Genomic DNA, 17168 nt, shown 5'->3' on the forward strand with positions numbered 1-17168 from the left:
CTCTGAGACACTCTTGACTTAAAAATCAAGTCAAATGTAAAAAGTAACCTCTGACTTGCTCCCAGTTAGGTTATCCAAAACAGAGGAATACACATTTATGGATAAATAAAATTGGGATTACATAAGACTTAGGCCAAAATAGTAAAGCCTTGGTGATTCTAAGTAGGGGAGGGGATGATGGTCCACAATTCAATTCATTCCTAATTTTCAGGAATGGATCTATTTTAATACTAATGATAGTAAAGACTTAGTTAAACTCATCACATAGTTTGTATTCTTGGTACTCAAAATCCTAGACATTGCATTTTCTCAAGAGGGTTCCTTAACTACCCCTCTACCTCTTGCTGTTACTGTTAAGTTGAAGCTAGAGATCTGAAATGCATATCGAATTTCTTTTTTTAGCCTTATAGACAGTTTCTTTTTACATTAACGGACTTTAAGTCATAGTGCCTGTCCTCAAAGTTTCTTCCATTTACAATGAACCAGTCCTGCATTTGAACCATAACTCATAACAAATCTTCACTCTTCATGACATTTGAAGAAACTTATTTCACATTACAAGGAGAAGCATCCTAAGAAAGTTATATATTCATTGCCCAGATATGTGTCAACACACACAGTAGTGGAGGAAAAACTAAACCTTATTTATTTTTTAAAACTGAACCACTAGGAAAATATATCACAGCCTTGAAACACCAAACACAGGCTATATTATCATTTTAAGTAATAAGATGGTAAAAAGACAATAAGGTCCTTATCAAAATGAAAAGCTGCTAGAGCTGGGGCAGGAACACTGCTTGCTGTAAAGGCCCCAGGCAAAAGTGGTATTTGGTAATAGGGGCGGGGTTTGCCCCTCTTTTGCTTTAAAGGAATCACAGCTCACCCCTGAGTTGATTACTTTTTCTCCTTTGACCTTCCTGTTGCCAAGAGATTGTCTCGATATGGCTCTGTTATTTCAGGGGGAGAGACAAGCAATGCTGAGTTTAGGATTTCATTCCATTCTGTTCTGTAAAAACCATGTTTTTCCATATCCAGTACTTAGTATTTCTCTTAATTAAGAAGGCAACAGTTCCTCCTTCAATGTTCATTCCTGGATACCGGTATATAGTGCAATCAACCCCCCCACTTCCCTTCAAGGGAGAGTATCACTGTAAGATTGTCCTGTTACTCTGCTGCAGACAGTCTCAGGGCCCACCGTGGCAGCCAGTGAGACGGAAGGTCTCTCCATACCCAGTGTAACATCGCCTCTCATGTTTTTGCAGGGTCTTCCAGCTGAAAGACGTAATGCATCTTTCGAGAAATGCATATTCACATCTTCATTGGCAGAAACAGATATCCATAAGAACTGTTCAAAGTTCTTATCCAAACTACCTCTCCCAATGCCACATCTTAAATCAAATTCATGCCCTTGTATATAAAATAAAACCAAGCAAAACAAAGACTCAGAAACCTTTTTTCCCTTCTAAATTAGTGACCTCACGGACTTTGTTTTACAGCTTACGGAAAACGATTTAGCGACCCTTCTGGTGAACAGGAGGTTGGCAACAAACAGAAACACCTCTGCTCATACCACCAGATCATAGAAAGGTTACAGGAACCTGCCAGCCTGTTGGTACCTGTATGCTAAAGAGAATCTGGTACCTTGGAGGGCTCTGGCTTAGTACAAGGGAGATCCCTAGTGCCAGGATAAGCATGTGAAATTTAGGTTATCAAAAACTCTCCTGTGCTATCTCCGACCCAAATTTTAGCACCAGTTTTTTTTTTCATTTCACTTTCCAGGGTTGAAACATAAAGGAACCAGTGTCCAGAGGCAAGTGACACATGCCTCAAACTTGCTGCCATCCTTAATTTCTTCATAAACTTCATTTTAAAGACCAAAACTCCCATTTCTCTTTTTAAATAGATTCCCGCTGTCAGCCCAGATGGCCAGTTGCAAAGACTTCTATTTCCCAATGGACAAGAGAGACTCCTTCATCTTCTTGGTCATGGTCGGGATGAGGTGCATGTGGTCATCCACACACTTGGTCACACAACTCTCCAGCTGCCGCTTCACCTGAAGCTCTTTACTTCCCGCATCTATTGAATCTTTGGCTTTGTCATTGCAATGCATGGTGCACCGGGCCAGGCGGTCCTGTGGCAAGAAGGAAGGTGGTAGAGAAGGTTGAAAGGCTGGCCTTCATTTACCAAGTGCATACCATGTGCTAGGCCCTCTGCTACATATTTTGGCTTGACAAATATAATCTTGATCAATTAAAGGGACACTATAGTGCAATTAACCAAGGTTATCCTGACTGAAATGGAGGGTAGCACGGGAGAGTCCAGACAAAGCATTACAAGACAGAATAAATTGCACAGAAGCCCCTCCCAGGAAATGAGAAGTACCCAGTGGCTACTGTTAGTCAGCTATAGTTATGACTTACAAACATTTTGGGGTGCCAGGGTGGCTCAGTTGGTTAAGTGCCTGACTCTTGATTTTGGCTCAGGTCATAATCTCATGGTTGGTGAGATGGAGCCTCTAGTGGGTTCTGTGCTGACAGCTTGGAGCCTGCTTGGGATTCTCTCTCTCCCTCTCTCCCCTCCCCTCCCCTGCTTCGGTGCAATCTCTCTCAAAATAAACAGACGTTAATAAAAAATTAAAAAAAAGACTTAGAAATATTTTGATTCTTTAATATCTGTCCTTGTAACAGAAAAACACTCAACAAGTATTTATTGAGTATTTACTATGTGCCAGGTACTCTTCTAATGCTGGTGACTATAGCAATGAGTAAAACAGATAAAGTTCTTGCCCTCATTGAACTTATATTCCAGTGAGGGAAGATAGACAAAATAAGTGGAGGTTGGATATATGAATCTGGAGATCAGGAGTGAAGTTGGTCTAGAGATATGAATGAATGTAGGAGTTGTCAGGCTATATATGATATTTATAGCAGATATTTATAGCTATGAGACTAGAGAACTAGATCCAAAAGAGAAAAGGTCCAAGGACAGCCCTAGGCACTCTCATGCTCACATGCTGGAGCGGGGAAAGGCAGGAAAGGAGGCCAAGAAAGGATGGGCAGGGAGACAGGTGGAAAACCAGAGAGAGGTGTCTTGGTGCCAACTGAACAAACTATTTCAAGGAGGAGGGGAGTGATCACTGTGTCAGTGATGCAGACAGGTTGAGTAAGATGAGGGATGAGAAACGACTACTGGATTTAGCTCCATAGAGGGGAGTGGCCAGAGCAGTTCTGGCAGAGCAGAAGAGTAAATCTAATCTAATTAGTAAATCTAAGAGTAAATCTAATTGTAGAGGACTAACAGAAGGAGAAAGTTACACAGCAATTCAAGAATCAAAATTTCAAAGAGCCTATCTACAAAATTAGCTGTAGTTCGGGACCTTGGATTAAGTTATTCCTCACAGTGTCAGTCATTTTGAAGAATTCTGTATAGCAGAATGTAAAAATTGTATTCTAGATACAATTTTTCCCATGCAGACAGAATCTCAGGCTATGAAAAACTGGTTCAGAAGGGGGCTCTGCTTTTCCAACCTGCAGGAAAGTATAGTCATAGGAAGGGAATAAAATGAAGTTGTGGCTACCCTTTTCTCCAGAGACAGATACAGTGGATACCTTTTGCTCTTAGCGACCTCAGAAGGGCTTGTGAGGAAGGCATCAATGAGTCAGCAATACTAATGCTTCATATAAATGACTGCTCTTTAGTGACACAGGAGCTGCCCTTCGGGTATAGCAAACAGGGGGGGTTCTGGGTGGGCAAATCCACAAAATGATGGCAGGATATTGCTCTAATCTGCACCTCTTTAAGACTAGCCTACTTCACTTTCCTGGGGATTGTACTATTTTAAGAATGAATTAATACATGTTTTAGAAAGCTTTATACTATACACTATACGTATTATATTTTGTATCTATGGGGGAAAAAGGCTTTTGATCATGAACTCCCTTTTACAACACTGTTTCTATGGGAAATACTTATAGCACTCAACCTCCAGGAGTTTTTCACAAATTTCAAACCCTGTAAAGACTGGCTGGCCACAGGACTGTTCAAATATTAAAAGAACCAAGACATTAAAGCCAAACACTTGTCATCTCCTGCAAAAGAGCAATATCAAGGACCGGGGTCCTCTGTTTGGGCTTTCCTCACCTGGAACTTCTCCAGCTCAGTGGTCACCAGGGCCTGGGCTTGGGCCAGAGGTGCATGGCAGCGTTCAATGCACTGGTGCACCTGCTGCATGGACGCCTGGCTGTCTTCACAACAGTTGGCACTGCACCGGAACATGAGGCCCTGGGGAGGGTGGGCAGAGTGAAGTTAGGTAGGAAAGCCTCTGGAGCAGAGATAACCATGGAGTGCAACAGAGGAGCGCCTACATTTGCACCTCTCCTTCTAACAGACATCAACAACCTAAACCCACAAATGGGAAAATTATCCTCAAAGCCTAGCAGAGTGTTTCGTGGTCTTCTTGCTGCTAGCTCATTGGCACTTGTTGCACAGACGGCTAGGTGGACGAAGAAGGTGGCGGTTGGTCAAGTTGGAAGCCAAGTTCTGAAAACCCGGTACCTATATCACAGGGTTCAGAGGTCAGTAACCTAGAAATCTACATTCCACCAGGGGGCCACTGATCCATTAATCAATGACTCCAGAGCACTACAAGAGAAACCCACAATTCAGTAAGGGAGGCAGGACTAACAGCCACATACATTTAGGGGATCAAAGCAGAAATGCATATAAACCAAAGCTGTGTGGAGCGACACAGAAGCAGGTATCACCTGGCCACGGAGGAGGCCAAGCGCTTCTGCCTTTCCGGTGTTTCACCTTGGCCGTGCCCTTTCTGGGCCTCGGCCTCGTCACCTGAGGAAGGGGCCGTTCAAGACAGACAAGCGGGGTAGGCAGAACGCTTCACCCTGGGAGCTTTCTAACCCTGGTCCAGGGTCTAACACCAGCTCCCTCGAGCTGGCCTGGGGCGGGCGGGCGGGCGGGGGGGGGGGGGGGTGGGGGGGGACGGCCTTGCGCGTGGTGAGGGATCACAGATTTCAACCTCTCGGCGGAAGCTCCAGGAGTTCTGAGACTAAGAGGTGCTTCTGAGGACGCCGCGGCGACCCCAGGGACACCCCGACTCGGGTCTGCGGGAAGGCGGGCAGCAGCGCGTCGCGGCTGCGGGAAGGGAACTGCGAACCGCTGGGACTCTCCGCCATGGCCCCCGCCCGCTACCTGCATCTTCCGGATGTTCTCTCTCTCCAGACTCTTCACCATGGAGTCCACTGCCTCCTGCACCCGCAGCTGCTGCAGCTCCGCCATGGCGACCCCGCGCTACACCCACATGGACTCCGGCGCTCAGACCCGCCTCCTCGCCGCCTCTTCCAGGGTCACTGTCGCTCTTCCCGGCCCACGCCGCCGCCTGGCGTCGGAGAAGAGGAACTGCACGCCACCCGCCTGCAATCCCAGTGCAACCTCGACCGACCGCGGCTTGCGACCCCGCGCCTCTTGTGCGGTGCTGAGCCTGATCCCTAGCGGGTTCGTGGGAACGCTGGGGCTCCCTGTCTCCCTCCCCTCCCCGCTCCTCCCTCTTTCCCTGTCTTCCTTCGGAGTCTTAAAAAATATTTAATGTAATTAACATCCAGATCAAAGCGCAAATTTTAGCTGAACAGTTTGAGGAATTTTAACAAACCTTGCACGGTCTCCACCCTTTCTCCTCCTAACCACCACCCTGACCCCAGGCAAACACTGATCTGGTTTATGTTAGTACAGATGAATTTTATCTTTCTGGAATTTCATACACACACACACACACACACACACAGTTGACCTTTGGACAATGTGGGATTAATGTGGCATTAGGGATCCTGACCACCTGCCCCCCACCCCATGCCCATATAACTTTTGACTTTAAAACTAATAGCCTACTGTTGACCAGAAGCCTTACTGATAACATAAACAGTCAATTAACACACATTTTGAATATTAAATGTATTCTATGCTATATTATAGTAAAGTAAGCTAGAGAAAAGACAGTGTTGTTAGGAAAATCATAAGGAAGTGAAAATACATTTATAGTACTGTATTTACTGAAAAAATCCCTCTATAAGTGGACTGATGCGGTTCAAACCCATGTTGTTCAGGTGTCAGCTGTACATGTGTACCTCTTATACTGCTTTAGCTACTCCAAGTTTGATATATGGTATTTTTGTTCAAGCATTTTAAAAAATATTCCTACCCTCCCCCCCATTTTTTTTTTTTTTTGAGAGAGAGCATGTGAACAGGGAAGAGGGGCAGGGAGAGAGAAAAAGAGAGAGAGAGAGAGAGAGAGGGAGAGGGAGAGGGAGAGAATCCCAAGCAGGCTCCATGCTCAGCACAGATTGAAGCAGGACTGGATCCCACTATCCTGGGATCATGACCTGAGCTGAAATCAAGACCTGGCTGCTCAACTGACTGACCCACCCAGGCACCCCCTGACCCCTACTTTTTTTGTTCAAACATTTTCTAATTTCTACTTTGAATTCTTCTTTGATTTGGGGATTATTTAGAAATGTATCTCTTAATTTCCAAGCATATGGATTTTTTGGTAAAAATTTATTTTTAAATTTTATTTATTTAAGTAATCTCTACACCCCACATGGGGCCTGAACTCATGATCTGGAGATCAAATTACATGCTCCTCTAATGGAGCCACCCAGGTATTTTTAAGGTAACTTTTCCTATCATTTGGAGAGGTGACTGTATTGTGGTTAGCAAACATGCTCTGTATATTTTCCATCTTTTGAAATTTGTTGAAACTTGCTTTATGGCATCAGAAAGACTTGTCTAACTGCATCCTTCCCCACACCATATGGTCCTCTGTCATGTATTCTCTTAGCATCCTGTACTTGTCTGTGACTACTGCTCACTTGTCCTGTGTTCATTTCTTAAAAAAATTTTTTTTAAACATTTATTTTTGAGACAGAGAGAGACAAAGCATGAACAGGGGAGGGTCAGAGAGAGAGAGACACACAGAATCCGAAACAGGCTCCAAGCTCTGAGCCGTCAGCACAGAGCCTGACGCGGGGCTTGAGCTCACGGGCCACGAGATAATGACTTGAGCCGAAGTCGGCCGCTTAACCAACTGAGCCACCCAGGCGCCCCCCTGTGTTCATTTCTTTTGCTAGATTAAGACCTCTAGGAGGACAGGGACCATGTTTATCTTTTTCAATGTTCTTCCTCAGTTCTTTGCTTAGTATCTGGTGCATACTAACCCCTTTGTAAAGGTTTGTCTAATGAATGAATACATTTATTTCATTATGGAAGTAATTAATGAAAAATATTTGGAAACCAGACAAAAGCAATAATAAACTAAAAACTTTAAGTCCATAAGTACTACCTCACTATTTTAAATGCCATTGTTGGCATTTTTCTTAAAGTTTTTGGATTAAACATGATAAACATAGATCAGCTGAAGGTAAGCAGGCTAGGGCTCATGTGGCAGCCCCATGACTTCGGTTCAGTTCTAGTTGCTCCATCATCTCCAAGGGCCACACCCTCACCCACATGGTCTTGACTGATTACTTTCCAGTCTTTTTCCCTATGTGGATATATTTTTCTTAAACACTGGAGTAATAAAATATATATCCAGTACTATGATATCTTGTTTTCAAATGGTAAGTACTTTAGGGGCGCCTGGCTGGGTCAGTCGGTTAAGCGTCTGACTTTGGCTCAGGTTATGATGTCCGGGTTTGTGAGTTTGAGCCCTGCATCAGGCTCTGTGCTGACTACTCAGAGCCTGGAGCCTGCTTGGGATTCTGTCTTCCTCGCTCTCTGCCCCTCCCCCACTCATGCTGTGTCTTTCTCTGTCTCTCAAAAAATGAATAAACATTTAAAAAAATATTATTTTTACTATTAGGTGCTTTCCCCACAAAGACTTAAGGCCATGTAACTGCCCAGATAATACTATTTGGACCCAAGTCAGCATGCAAAAGCTCGCTACATGGCAGGAGCTGGTGCTATGCATTTCTCTTTTCATTCTGACAGGTTGGCCCGCCTATAATCACCGCTGTGCCCAGATTGCCTTAATAACAGCCTTGCCTTGCCCCACTTCCTGAGCAGATGCATTCCTGCCTCCTCTGATCATAGAATGCTATTCTGATTCTCGAGGGCGTGGCCCACCCTAGTTTAGTACCTGCTTGCTGGGGACCCGCCCTGGGTCACTCATCTTTGGTACCAACAATCTGATTGCTACCATGGGATTTTCTTTGTTTTCTTCTCAGCAACTTCAACTTGAAGAAAACACTCTCCTAACTCACTTCTGCTCTCCTGCCCATGTAAAGCTCTCTAAGGCTTAACAATTATCTTTCTGTAAGTTTAGGAAAGCCGGTAAACTGGTGTGTGGCAGGTTTAATGGGATTGCCAGAGTACACAAAGTATTTCTGATAGAAGTATCCTGGTAACATGTTTATAGTAGTTAATCATGAGGATCTGCTGTTAATCTCTCCATATATATGTGTGCACACATGCACATAAACTCACATGCAAATATACACACACATGCACTGTCTAGAGTGTATAGTGTTCTATAATTGTTACTTTGTTACCAGGGATACTTTTGGTTCACTTTTCACTTGATTCTTTTGAGCACAGCAATGAAGTGGAAAAGAAGTTTAAGGATTGGGGCATCTGGGTGGCTCAGTTGGCTAAGCATCCGATTTCGGCTCAGGTCATGATCTCACGGTTCGTGAGTTTGAGCCCCGCGTCGGCCTCTGTGCTGACATCTCAGAGCCTGGAGCCTGCTTCGAATTCTGTGTCTCCCTCTCTGTCTGGCCATTCCCCTCTTGAGCTCTGTCTCTCTCTCTCAAAAGCCAATAAACATTAAAAAAAAGAAAAGTTTAAGGATGGACATTGGAGTCACTTTTCCTCTTTTTTAAAGTTCATTTATTTTGAGAGAGAGAGAGAAAGCATAAGTGGGGAAGGGGCAGAGAGAGAGAGAGAGAGAGAGAATCCCAAGCAGGTTCCTCACCACCAGTGCAGAGCTTGATGCATGGCTCAAACCCATGAACCACGAGATCATGACCTGAGCTGAGATCATGACACTTAACCAACTGAGCCACCCAGGCGCCTCTGGAGTTGCTTTTTCTCTTAAGGAGAGATCTGTGACTGGAGCCTAAGCCTCTCAATGAGGGTGGGTCCTGCATTGTGTTTTTTGTTCCTTAGTGACCATTGACTTTCTGAAGAGAGAAGTGACATTTACTGAATGCTTGGTATTTGCCTAATGACCACTTTGGTCCCAAAGAGCATGTTCAAAGACCTTGGGTTACTTGTTTCATTTCTCCAAAAACGGTGCCCTTTCTGGGTTGTTCTGAGGAGTAAATGAAATAACCACGTGATTGGCCCTGGCACCTATTGGGTAGTAAATAGTTCATTTATGCACAAAAGGTTGTGTGTTAATCAGTTGATAAAAATGTGACCATAGGTTTGCAGGAACCCTGTATCTCCCTGTTTTCCCTGTACTTTCCCTTGGAGCAGTTCACTATTCGCTAATTCAGTGCTCACGGCAAATTTATACAACTATGTGAATAATGAGGATAGATTATACTTTGCCTCACCCACGATAGTGGACTTCTGCTTATGAAGATTCAGAAGTGCCTAAGAAGGTTTGAGTGCTGAGCTAGGCAGCTAGAGAACATCTCAAGCAAGGCATCAATGTTCCAAGAGGCTGCAGCTTGGGCCCTAGGGGCAGGCCCTGCCTTGGCCTCTAGCATTTGGTTGACAAGGCTCAGAGCGGAGCTCTCTCTCCTCGGCACCCTGTTGTCCAGGCACTGGTATTAGGTTGCTGCCTGCTTCCCCAGCCCAGAGGTGCCTGTAGAAACTTATAGTTTAAGCTTGATGTCACTGGATATGCCTGCTTCTAGGGGCAGGATGAACTCTTCAGGCACTTCTGGGGCCAGGTTCAGGTGGCTGTTTTGGGGTCAGGCTGAGTGGGAGCAGAGAGGACTGTTTACCTTGCAGCTGAAGCAGAGAAACAGGAAAGAGACTGCATCTTATTAGCAGGGTCAGGGGATGAGGAAGGAGTGGGAGAGGCAGGCAGGGCCATCCCATGTCAGCCTGCAGGATGTGTAAAGGAGCTTTGAATTTATTCTAAATGCAACAGTGCCTGTCCTCATTGTATGACTTTGGGACCGCTAAGCATATTTGATCCGATCACTGTAACTATGGTAATAAAGACACTTCCACAAACTTGCAATTTTTTAACAGTTTAAGATACATTGACACATTTGCAAAGTTGTTTTGAAGGTGGAAATAGTTATAATTGTGTTCGTCTTTCTACTTTTCAGTATTTTGTCAAGTGTTCTTTAAGGATCATGTACTGCTTTTGTAAATGTGGTAAGAAAGGGGCGCCTGGGTGGCTCAGTCGGTTAAGCATTCGACTTTGGCTCAGGTCACGATCTCACGGTTTGTGAGTTCCAGCCCTGTGTCGGGCTCTGTGCTGACAGCTTGGAACCCAGAGCCTGCTTCAGATTCTGTGTCTCTGTCTCTCTCTAATCCTCCCCTGCTCTTGCTCTGTCTCTCTCTCAAAAATAAATAAACATTAAAAAAAATTTTAATGTGGTAAGAAAAAAGAGAGCCCAGACTGGAAAACTCCCTGGGCTGAGGACTGAGGTCCGGAGATGTCAGATGAGGAGCTTCCACCCCTCGTGCAGACCATTTCCTCAAGCAGGTCACAGCCTGAGAGGTTGCAGGCTACCAACCCTTCCTTGTCCTCTGCTAGCTCATGGCCCCACACCCATACCCAGGCCAATTTCTCTTGGTTTTCTGCCTAGTTTGACAGGATAAGCAAGATCCATTCCCAAGAATGGGTACTGAATTTTACAAAATTATTTTTCTGCATTTATTAAGATGATCACATGGCTTTTTTCCCCTCAACCTATTAATGTAATAAATTGTGTTACTAATATTTATAATGTAGAATTGTCCTTACCTTCTTCAGCTAAATCACTCTTGGTTGTGGTATGTAATTCTTTTTGATACTGCTGGCTTCAATTTGCTGATGTTTTATTTAGGATTAAAAACTGTTGTTTGTAAATGAGAGTGGCCTCATGGAGATGTAATATATGGCATGATGACTATAGCTGATAGTACTGTATTGCATATTTGAAAGTTGCTGGGTAGATCTTAAAAGTCATCGTCACGAGAAAAACAATTTTGTGACAATGTATGGTGATGGATGTTAACTTGACTTATTGTGGAGTGATCATTTTGTAAAATATACAAACATTAAAAAACCTCAAATATCGAATCATTATGTTGTACAAATGAAACTAATGTAATGTTCTATGTCAATGATATCTAAATTTTAAAAAAGAAAAAAAAAGAAAGGAGAATGGCCTATGTAGTTTTTTTGCCTTGTACTTTTCTTGATGTTGGATTCCACATTATGTAAGATTTTGGAATCTTTCCCTTTTCTATAGCCTACATTTAAATGAGTTTGGAGGAGGAAGTCTCTGATTATATTGCGCTACCTAGTGTTTGGTCAATCAGTGGTTGCTGTATCAATGGAAAGGCTAGTCCAATTATCACTAGGTCTCCAACCTTCTGCCTCTGTGCTGTGACTTGGATGGTGACTTTTTGGGGTCTTGCTTCAGCTTGTGTCTCTGACCCCAGGGACCCATCCCATTTGTCCCTTATTTAGGACAAGCTCAGCCTTGACCCCAGTCGTCTTGAGTCCACTTAAAGATGGGTAGCTGTTCTTCTGCCCCTTGACCCCCTCCGCATTTTCCAGTAACTTCCTCTTGACTCTAGGCGACCCCCTTATGACTGATGGAGCAGGTTGGGCGGTCTGGTAAAACTTTCAAGGTTCAGTCATCCAGAGGTGAGGCCCAGGGACGCCTGCATTGTTGATCAGTCCAAATCTGCTCTTACTTGGGGTGGAGGGACAATTTTTTTAACCAGGGTCCAACTGCCCTCTGAGCCTTGCACGCCCACCTTGATTCTCTTGATCACAACCATCCATTCAAGTCCAAACTCGGTCTACCCAATATTTCTCCATGAACCACTGGGGGCCTCAGAGTATTCTTAGAGTTTGTTCATTCTGTACAAAATTTTAATATTGATTTATATTTTGCTGATAATCTTTAAAAAAGTACAAGCATGTCTTAGACTATCTGGGACTAAATCTTGTATAGATTCTCCCATACGATTTCAGGACCGATGTTTGTATCTGTTTACCATCACATTGGCACTAAATCATACTCCAAAATGTTTTTTTTTTTTAACTTAAATATTGAAGTATTTTCTCTAACTATAACCTTGGGTAGGTCAGTGGACAAGTCTGCAAAAACAATCTCATGCCTGGAAGTTTCCTCCTCAAAAGAAGGCTACACCTTCTTCAAGTTTCAACATAACTGTTCGAGATTGCTCTGGGACCACTTCCTGTGCCAGGAGGTTCCTTTGAGTGCTTGTGCCCACTTTGAAGCCTCTCCAGCCATCCCTTGCTTCATAGGCTCTTCTGTAGTGTCACCTCCTAATCCACAACTGGAATCTGCATAAACACCTGCTTCCAATCCATGGGCTTTGCCGTGGGTGAGTGAGGGCTTGGGCAAGACCTTTGGGAGCAAGAACAGAAGGTCCAGAGCCTCTCCCAAAATAGACACCAAGGTTTTCACGTTGCGTCTCCAGGTCCTGGCAGCAGGTGTCACTACACGAAAAGTTGTAACCAGGTGGCAGATTTTTTTTTTTTTTTTTTTTTTTTTTTCCCATCAGTTTTCTCCTGTGAACTCAAGGGAAATCAGGGCAGCTTAGAGCCAGTTGTTTATCCCGTGAGGTCTGTATAACGATGCCACTGTCACAGCGGAGCTGAGTGGATCTAATGTCATCATGGTTTCTGCCAGCATTGTCAACAGAGTGTGGGAGTAGAGTCTTGCTGGGACTAAGGACACACAGGCAAATTAGACTCGTCCATTTTAGACTTATTTATAAACTCTCTAGATGGTTATACATATTAAGAAAATAATAAAATATCCAAATAAGGCCCAAGGACCAAATCTCTGTTTTAACTACTCAACATCTTGAAAATTCCAGCAATGGGGCGCCTGGGTGGCTCAGTCGGGTAAGCGGCCGACTTCGGCTCAGGTCATGATGTCACAGCCCGTGAGTTCGAGCCCCGCATCGGGCTCTGTGCTGACAGCTCAGAGCCTGGAGCCTGTTTCGGATTCTGTGTCTCCTTCTCTCTCTCTCTCTGACCCTCCCCTGTTCATGCTCTGTCTCTCTCTGTCTCAAAAATAAGTAAATGTTAAAAAAAAAAAAAGAAAAAAAAAAGAAAATTCCAGCAATAGCTCCAGTTCTGATTCTCCCCATGACTGCCAGCAGCCCACCAGTCCTTCGGGGGCCCCAGACTCCCCTCAGGATGGAGATCAGGAGATGTCCTTAGCATGCCTGCGAATCTTCTCTAAATCTTTTTTCCTCTTAAGAGTCTGAAACCAAGAATAATCTACCACCTTGAGCAGATCATTTCCTCTTCTTGGACTCAGTTTTCCCAACCAAAAATAAGGTTAAATCAGTGTTAATAAATTTCTCTTCTGTGAGGTGATTCCCCAATTCCTAAAATCAATGAAAACCAAACTGTCAAAACAATGCAGGTATTTTTAAAAAATGTATTTAAAAACAGGGGCGCCTGGGTGGCTCAGTCAGTTAAGCGTCCGACTTCAGCTCAGGTCATGATTTCACAGTTGGTGAGTTCGAGCCCGGTATCAGGCTCTGTGCTAACTGAAGCAGCCTGGAGCCTGCTTTGGATTCTGTGTCTCCCTCTCTCTCTGCCCCTCCCCTGCTTATGCTCTGTCTCTCAAAAATGAATAAACGTTAAAAAAATTAAAATAAATAAATAAACAAACATTAAAAAATCTATTTAAAAACATGCAATAGGATAGAAACACACACATACATGGTGGGTATGATTCTGTAATAGGCTATCTTTGAAGGGTGGTGACCCAGGCCTGGGACCCAGAGGTGGGGGGTATGCTGCAGGGACAGGCAGTGATGACCAACACTGGTGGGGGTGGAGGTCTGCCATCTCCCGGATGATCGCTGCCCTGTCAGGCCTCCTGTAATTATTACACAATTTGGTCAGAGTTTGTGCTTTTTGTTCTTCATGCAATAAAAATGATTTACTATTTTCACTCTATTATAAGATAAAACAGCATATAAATACACTTTGAATCGTTTTGTATAGCATTTAACTTCCCTGTGAGACCATTTTGGCTGCTTAGTTGAAGTCAAGTGATCCTGCTCACATTCTGTCAATGGATGATTTATTTATTTATTTATTTATAATTTTTTTTACATTTTTTTTAACGTTTATTTATTTTTGAGACAGAGAAAGATAGATCATGAACAGGGGAGGGTCAGAGAGCGAGTGAGACACAGAATCGGAAACAGGCTCCAGGCTCTGAGCAGTCAGCCCAGAGCCCGACGCGGGGCTCGAACTCACGGACTGCGAGATCATGACTTGAGCCGAAGTCGGACGCTCAACCGACTGAGCCACCCAGGCACCCTTATTTATTTTTAATTTTTTAAAAGTGAGCTTTCATCATGTTCTTTAAAAAATTTTTTTTTAATGTTTATTTTTTTAAGAGAGAGAGAGAGTGTGAGCAGGGAAGGGGCAGAGAGAGAGGGAGATACGGAAAACGAAGCCTGAAGGCTCCAGGCTCTGAGCTGTCGGCAGGGAACCTGATGCAGGGCTCGAACCCACGAACTGGGAGATCATGACCTGAGCTGAAGTCAGGCGCTCAGCCAACTGAGCCACCCAGGAGCCCCTGTCAATGGATGATGATTTAAAAAAAGAAACAACATTTTATTGTTAAAGTTCTTAAGGAAGCACGGGGTTGGAGGATCTCTAAATTTTCTTTCAGGCCAGTGAATCTATGTTAGTAGGGATGGAACTCTGGGAATGAAAGAAGAAAAAAAGGTATAGGTTCCCCTCCAGTGGGAACCTTGAGATCAGTTGAAGTAAAGCGTGTGTGTGTGTGTGTGTGTGTGGACACACTCAGGCATAGGCACAGAGACACATGCAAACACTGTTTTGTATTCCTTTTAAAAATTTTTTTTTGGTTTTTGTTTTTTGACTTTTTATATTTGAGAGAGAGAGAGAGAGAGCTAGAGAAAAGGGGAGGGGTAGAGAGACGGAGACAGAATCTGAAGTAGGCTTCAGGCTCCGAGCTGTCATCACAGAGCCTGATGTAGGGCTCAGCTCGAACTCACAAGCAGTGAGATAATGACCTGAGCTGAAGTCGGATGCTTAATCGACTGAGCCACCCAGGTACCTCAGAACTGTATTCTTTTATGAGACTACAGTCCATCAGGTGCAGCCATAAGAGGACACAGGAAAGTCTCGGGAAAACAGCTGATTATACTCACAGGTCCTAGAGACAGGAAGCACGGCACACCCTACCGGGTCTCATGGGAAAGACATCGATGTGGTCAGGAGACGGGAGCAAGGGAAGCACTTAGCCCAGGGCCTTTATTGGGGTTTCCTTGGGAAAGGTAAGGCAGAGCAGGGTGAACAGTTTTGGCTACTTTGAATAGTTTCAGTAGCTCTAAGCTATAGGGGGTGGTCCCTAGATGCTGGTGCATGCTGGACAGTCTGATAAAACTTGTAAGACCTACTCTTCTCGAGCTGAAGCACAGAGACCCTTGCAAAGTTTATCAATCCAAATCTGCTCTTACTTGGGGTGGGAGGACAATTTTTTTGTACCTGGTTCCGGAATGATTAAGGAACAGGAGTATTGCTTCCAGCCAGACAGAGGAGGTAAGGCCTGGCTGTGATTGCTCAGTTTCCATATCAAGTGTATGCTCCTGGCTGGGCCATAGGGAAAGGCAGTCTCTCCTCAGCAGGGAAGATTTTTGAAAGATGTCAAAACATCATAATGTACAGAAAAGAGTATTTATTATAATATATCTGGGTGTGTTTGAGTGTGTTTTGTAATATACATAACATGTAATAGCAATATATGTAATATATATTGTAATATATGTTGTATATTATGTTGTAATATATGTTGTATATATATTATAATATATGTTACAGAACACACCTAGACAGACACACAGAGACACTCTTTTTAGAATTTTTAAATTCAGGGGCAGTAAAAATAGTATTTTATTCCACTTCCTCCCGCCCTCCCTTCCCCATACAATCTCTTCTTTAAAAGACGAAGATGTTCCAGGCTTGGCCCTCCCTTGAAAGGAACTTTAGATGAGGTTTCTTGACAATCAGGGCCATTTCCAGTTACTTCCATGGTACAGTGAGACCTCTCAGTACTCTGACTAGCTTAAAGGCCTTTGCGTGATACGGGAATTCATTTGCTAGGGAATTTGAATTTCAAATACATCGCTGACAATCCTCCCTGTGACTTAGTACATCTCAAACTTTAGTATGCAGATGATTCTCTGCGGAGCTGGGTTGAGGTGCAGTCTTGGGCCTCAAGCCTCTGATCCTGTCTGTTGCAACAGAGGCCTAGGGACCTGAATTTTTACAAGCCCTCAAGTGAATCTGATACAGGAGTTTCGTGGAGAAACTGTCATCATACTGTTTCAGGTATCCTATTGATGTAATAGAATATTCACTGAGAGAATCAAGGTACTAAGTATTCTAGAAAAAGCATGTGAGAACCACCTAAAACACCCTTTTCTTGGGAATCACCTCTTTCCAGTCTGGGTGGTAAAGCTAAATGGGCCCACCTGTAACGTGCTCATAAGATCGTAGAACTCTCATGCTCTTGAGTCACTGCAATCACATCAGCTTCAGTGGGCTTTGGTCTTTGTAACTTCTGGGATTGCACCAATAGTCTGGATTTTCAAGACTTGAAGCATTTTATATGACTCATGGGAACAAATACATTTTATTTCTTGATCCAGTATAACATATACAAACACACACAGTTATTGAAAAAAATTTCTCAATACTTAGACCTTTATTATTATATTTTCTGTTCTGTTCTGTTCTCTTCTACTTAGTTTTTAGACATACCGGTCATGACACACCAAATTGAATTCATGACCCACTATTCTAGTTGATCTATTGCTGCATAACAAGTTACCCCAAAAGTTAGTGTTTTAAAACAGCACCAATGGTTTTATTACCTCTCATGTTTTCTGTGGTACAGGAGTTTGAGAAGGGCTTGGCAGGGCTGTTCTGACTTAGGTCTCTAAGTGGTTGT

The 17168-nt window shown here is 43.7% G+C and overlaps 1 protein-coding gene and 1 pseudogene across 1 annotated transcript; one reads left to right on the forward strand and one right to left on the reverse strand.

Moving 5' to 3' along the window:
- Window positions 1–623: 623 nt before the first annotated feature.
- On the reverse strand, window positions 624–5360 carry FAM136A (family with sequence similarity 136 member A). The gene is made up of 3 exons (XM_030310781.1): window positions 5206–5360; window positions 4141–4281; window positions 624–2131 (listed from the first exon to the last, which is right to left on the reverse strand). The coding sequence occupies exons 1-3, from the start codon at window positions 5290–5292 to the stop codon at window positions 1943–1945; spliced, it is 417 nt and encodes a 138-aa protein (XP_030166641.1). The 5' UTR covers window positions 5293–5360; the 3' UTR covers window positions 624–1942.
- The window catches only part of LOC115511249, an 89852-nt pseudogene continuing 77974 nt past the window's right edge, over window positions 5291–17168 (forward strand).

Source organism: Lynx canadensis, chromosome A3, assembly GCF_007474595.2.
Source record: "Lynx canadensis isolate LIC74 chromosome A3, mLynCan4.pri.v2, whole genome shotgun sequence".
Classification (NCBI taxonomy): Eukaryota; Metazoa; Chordata; class Mammalia; order Carnivora; family Felidae; genus Lynx; species Lynx canadensis.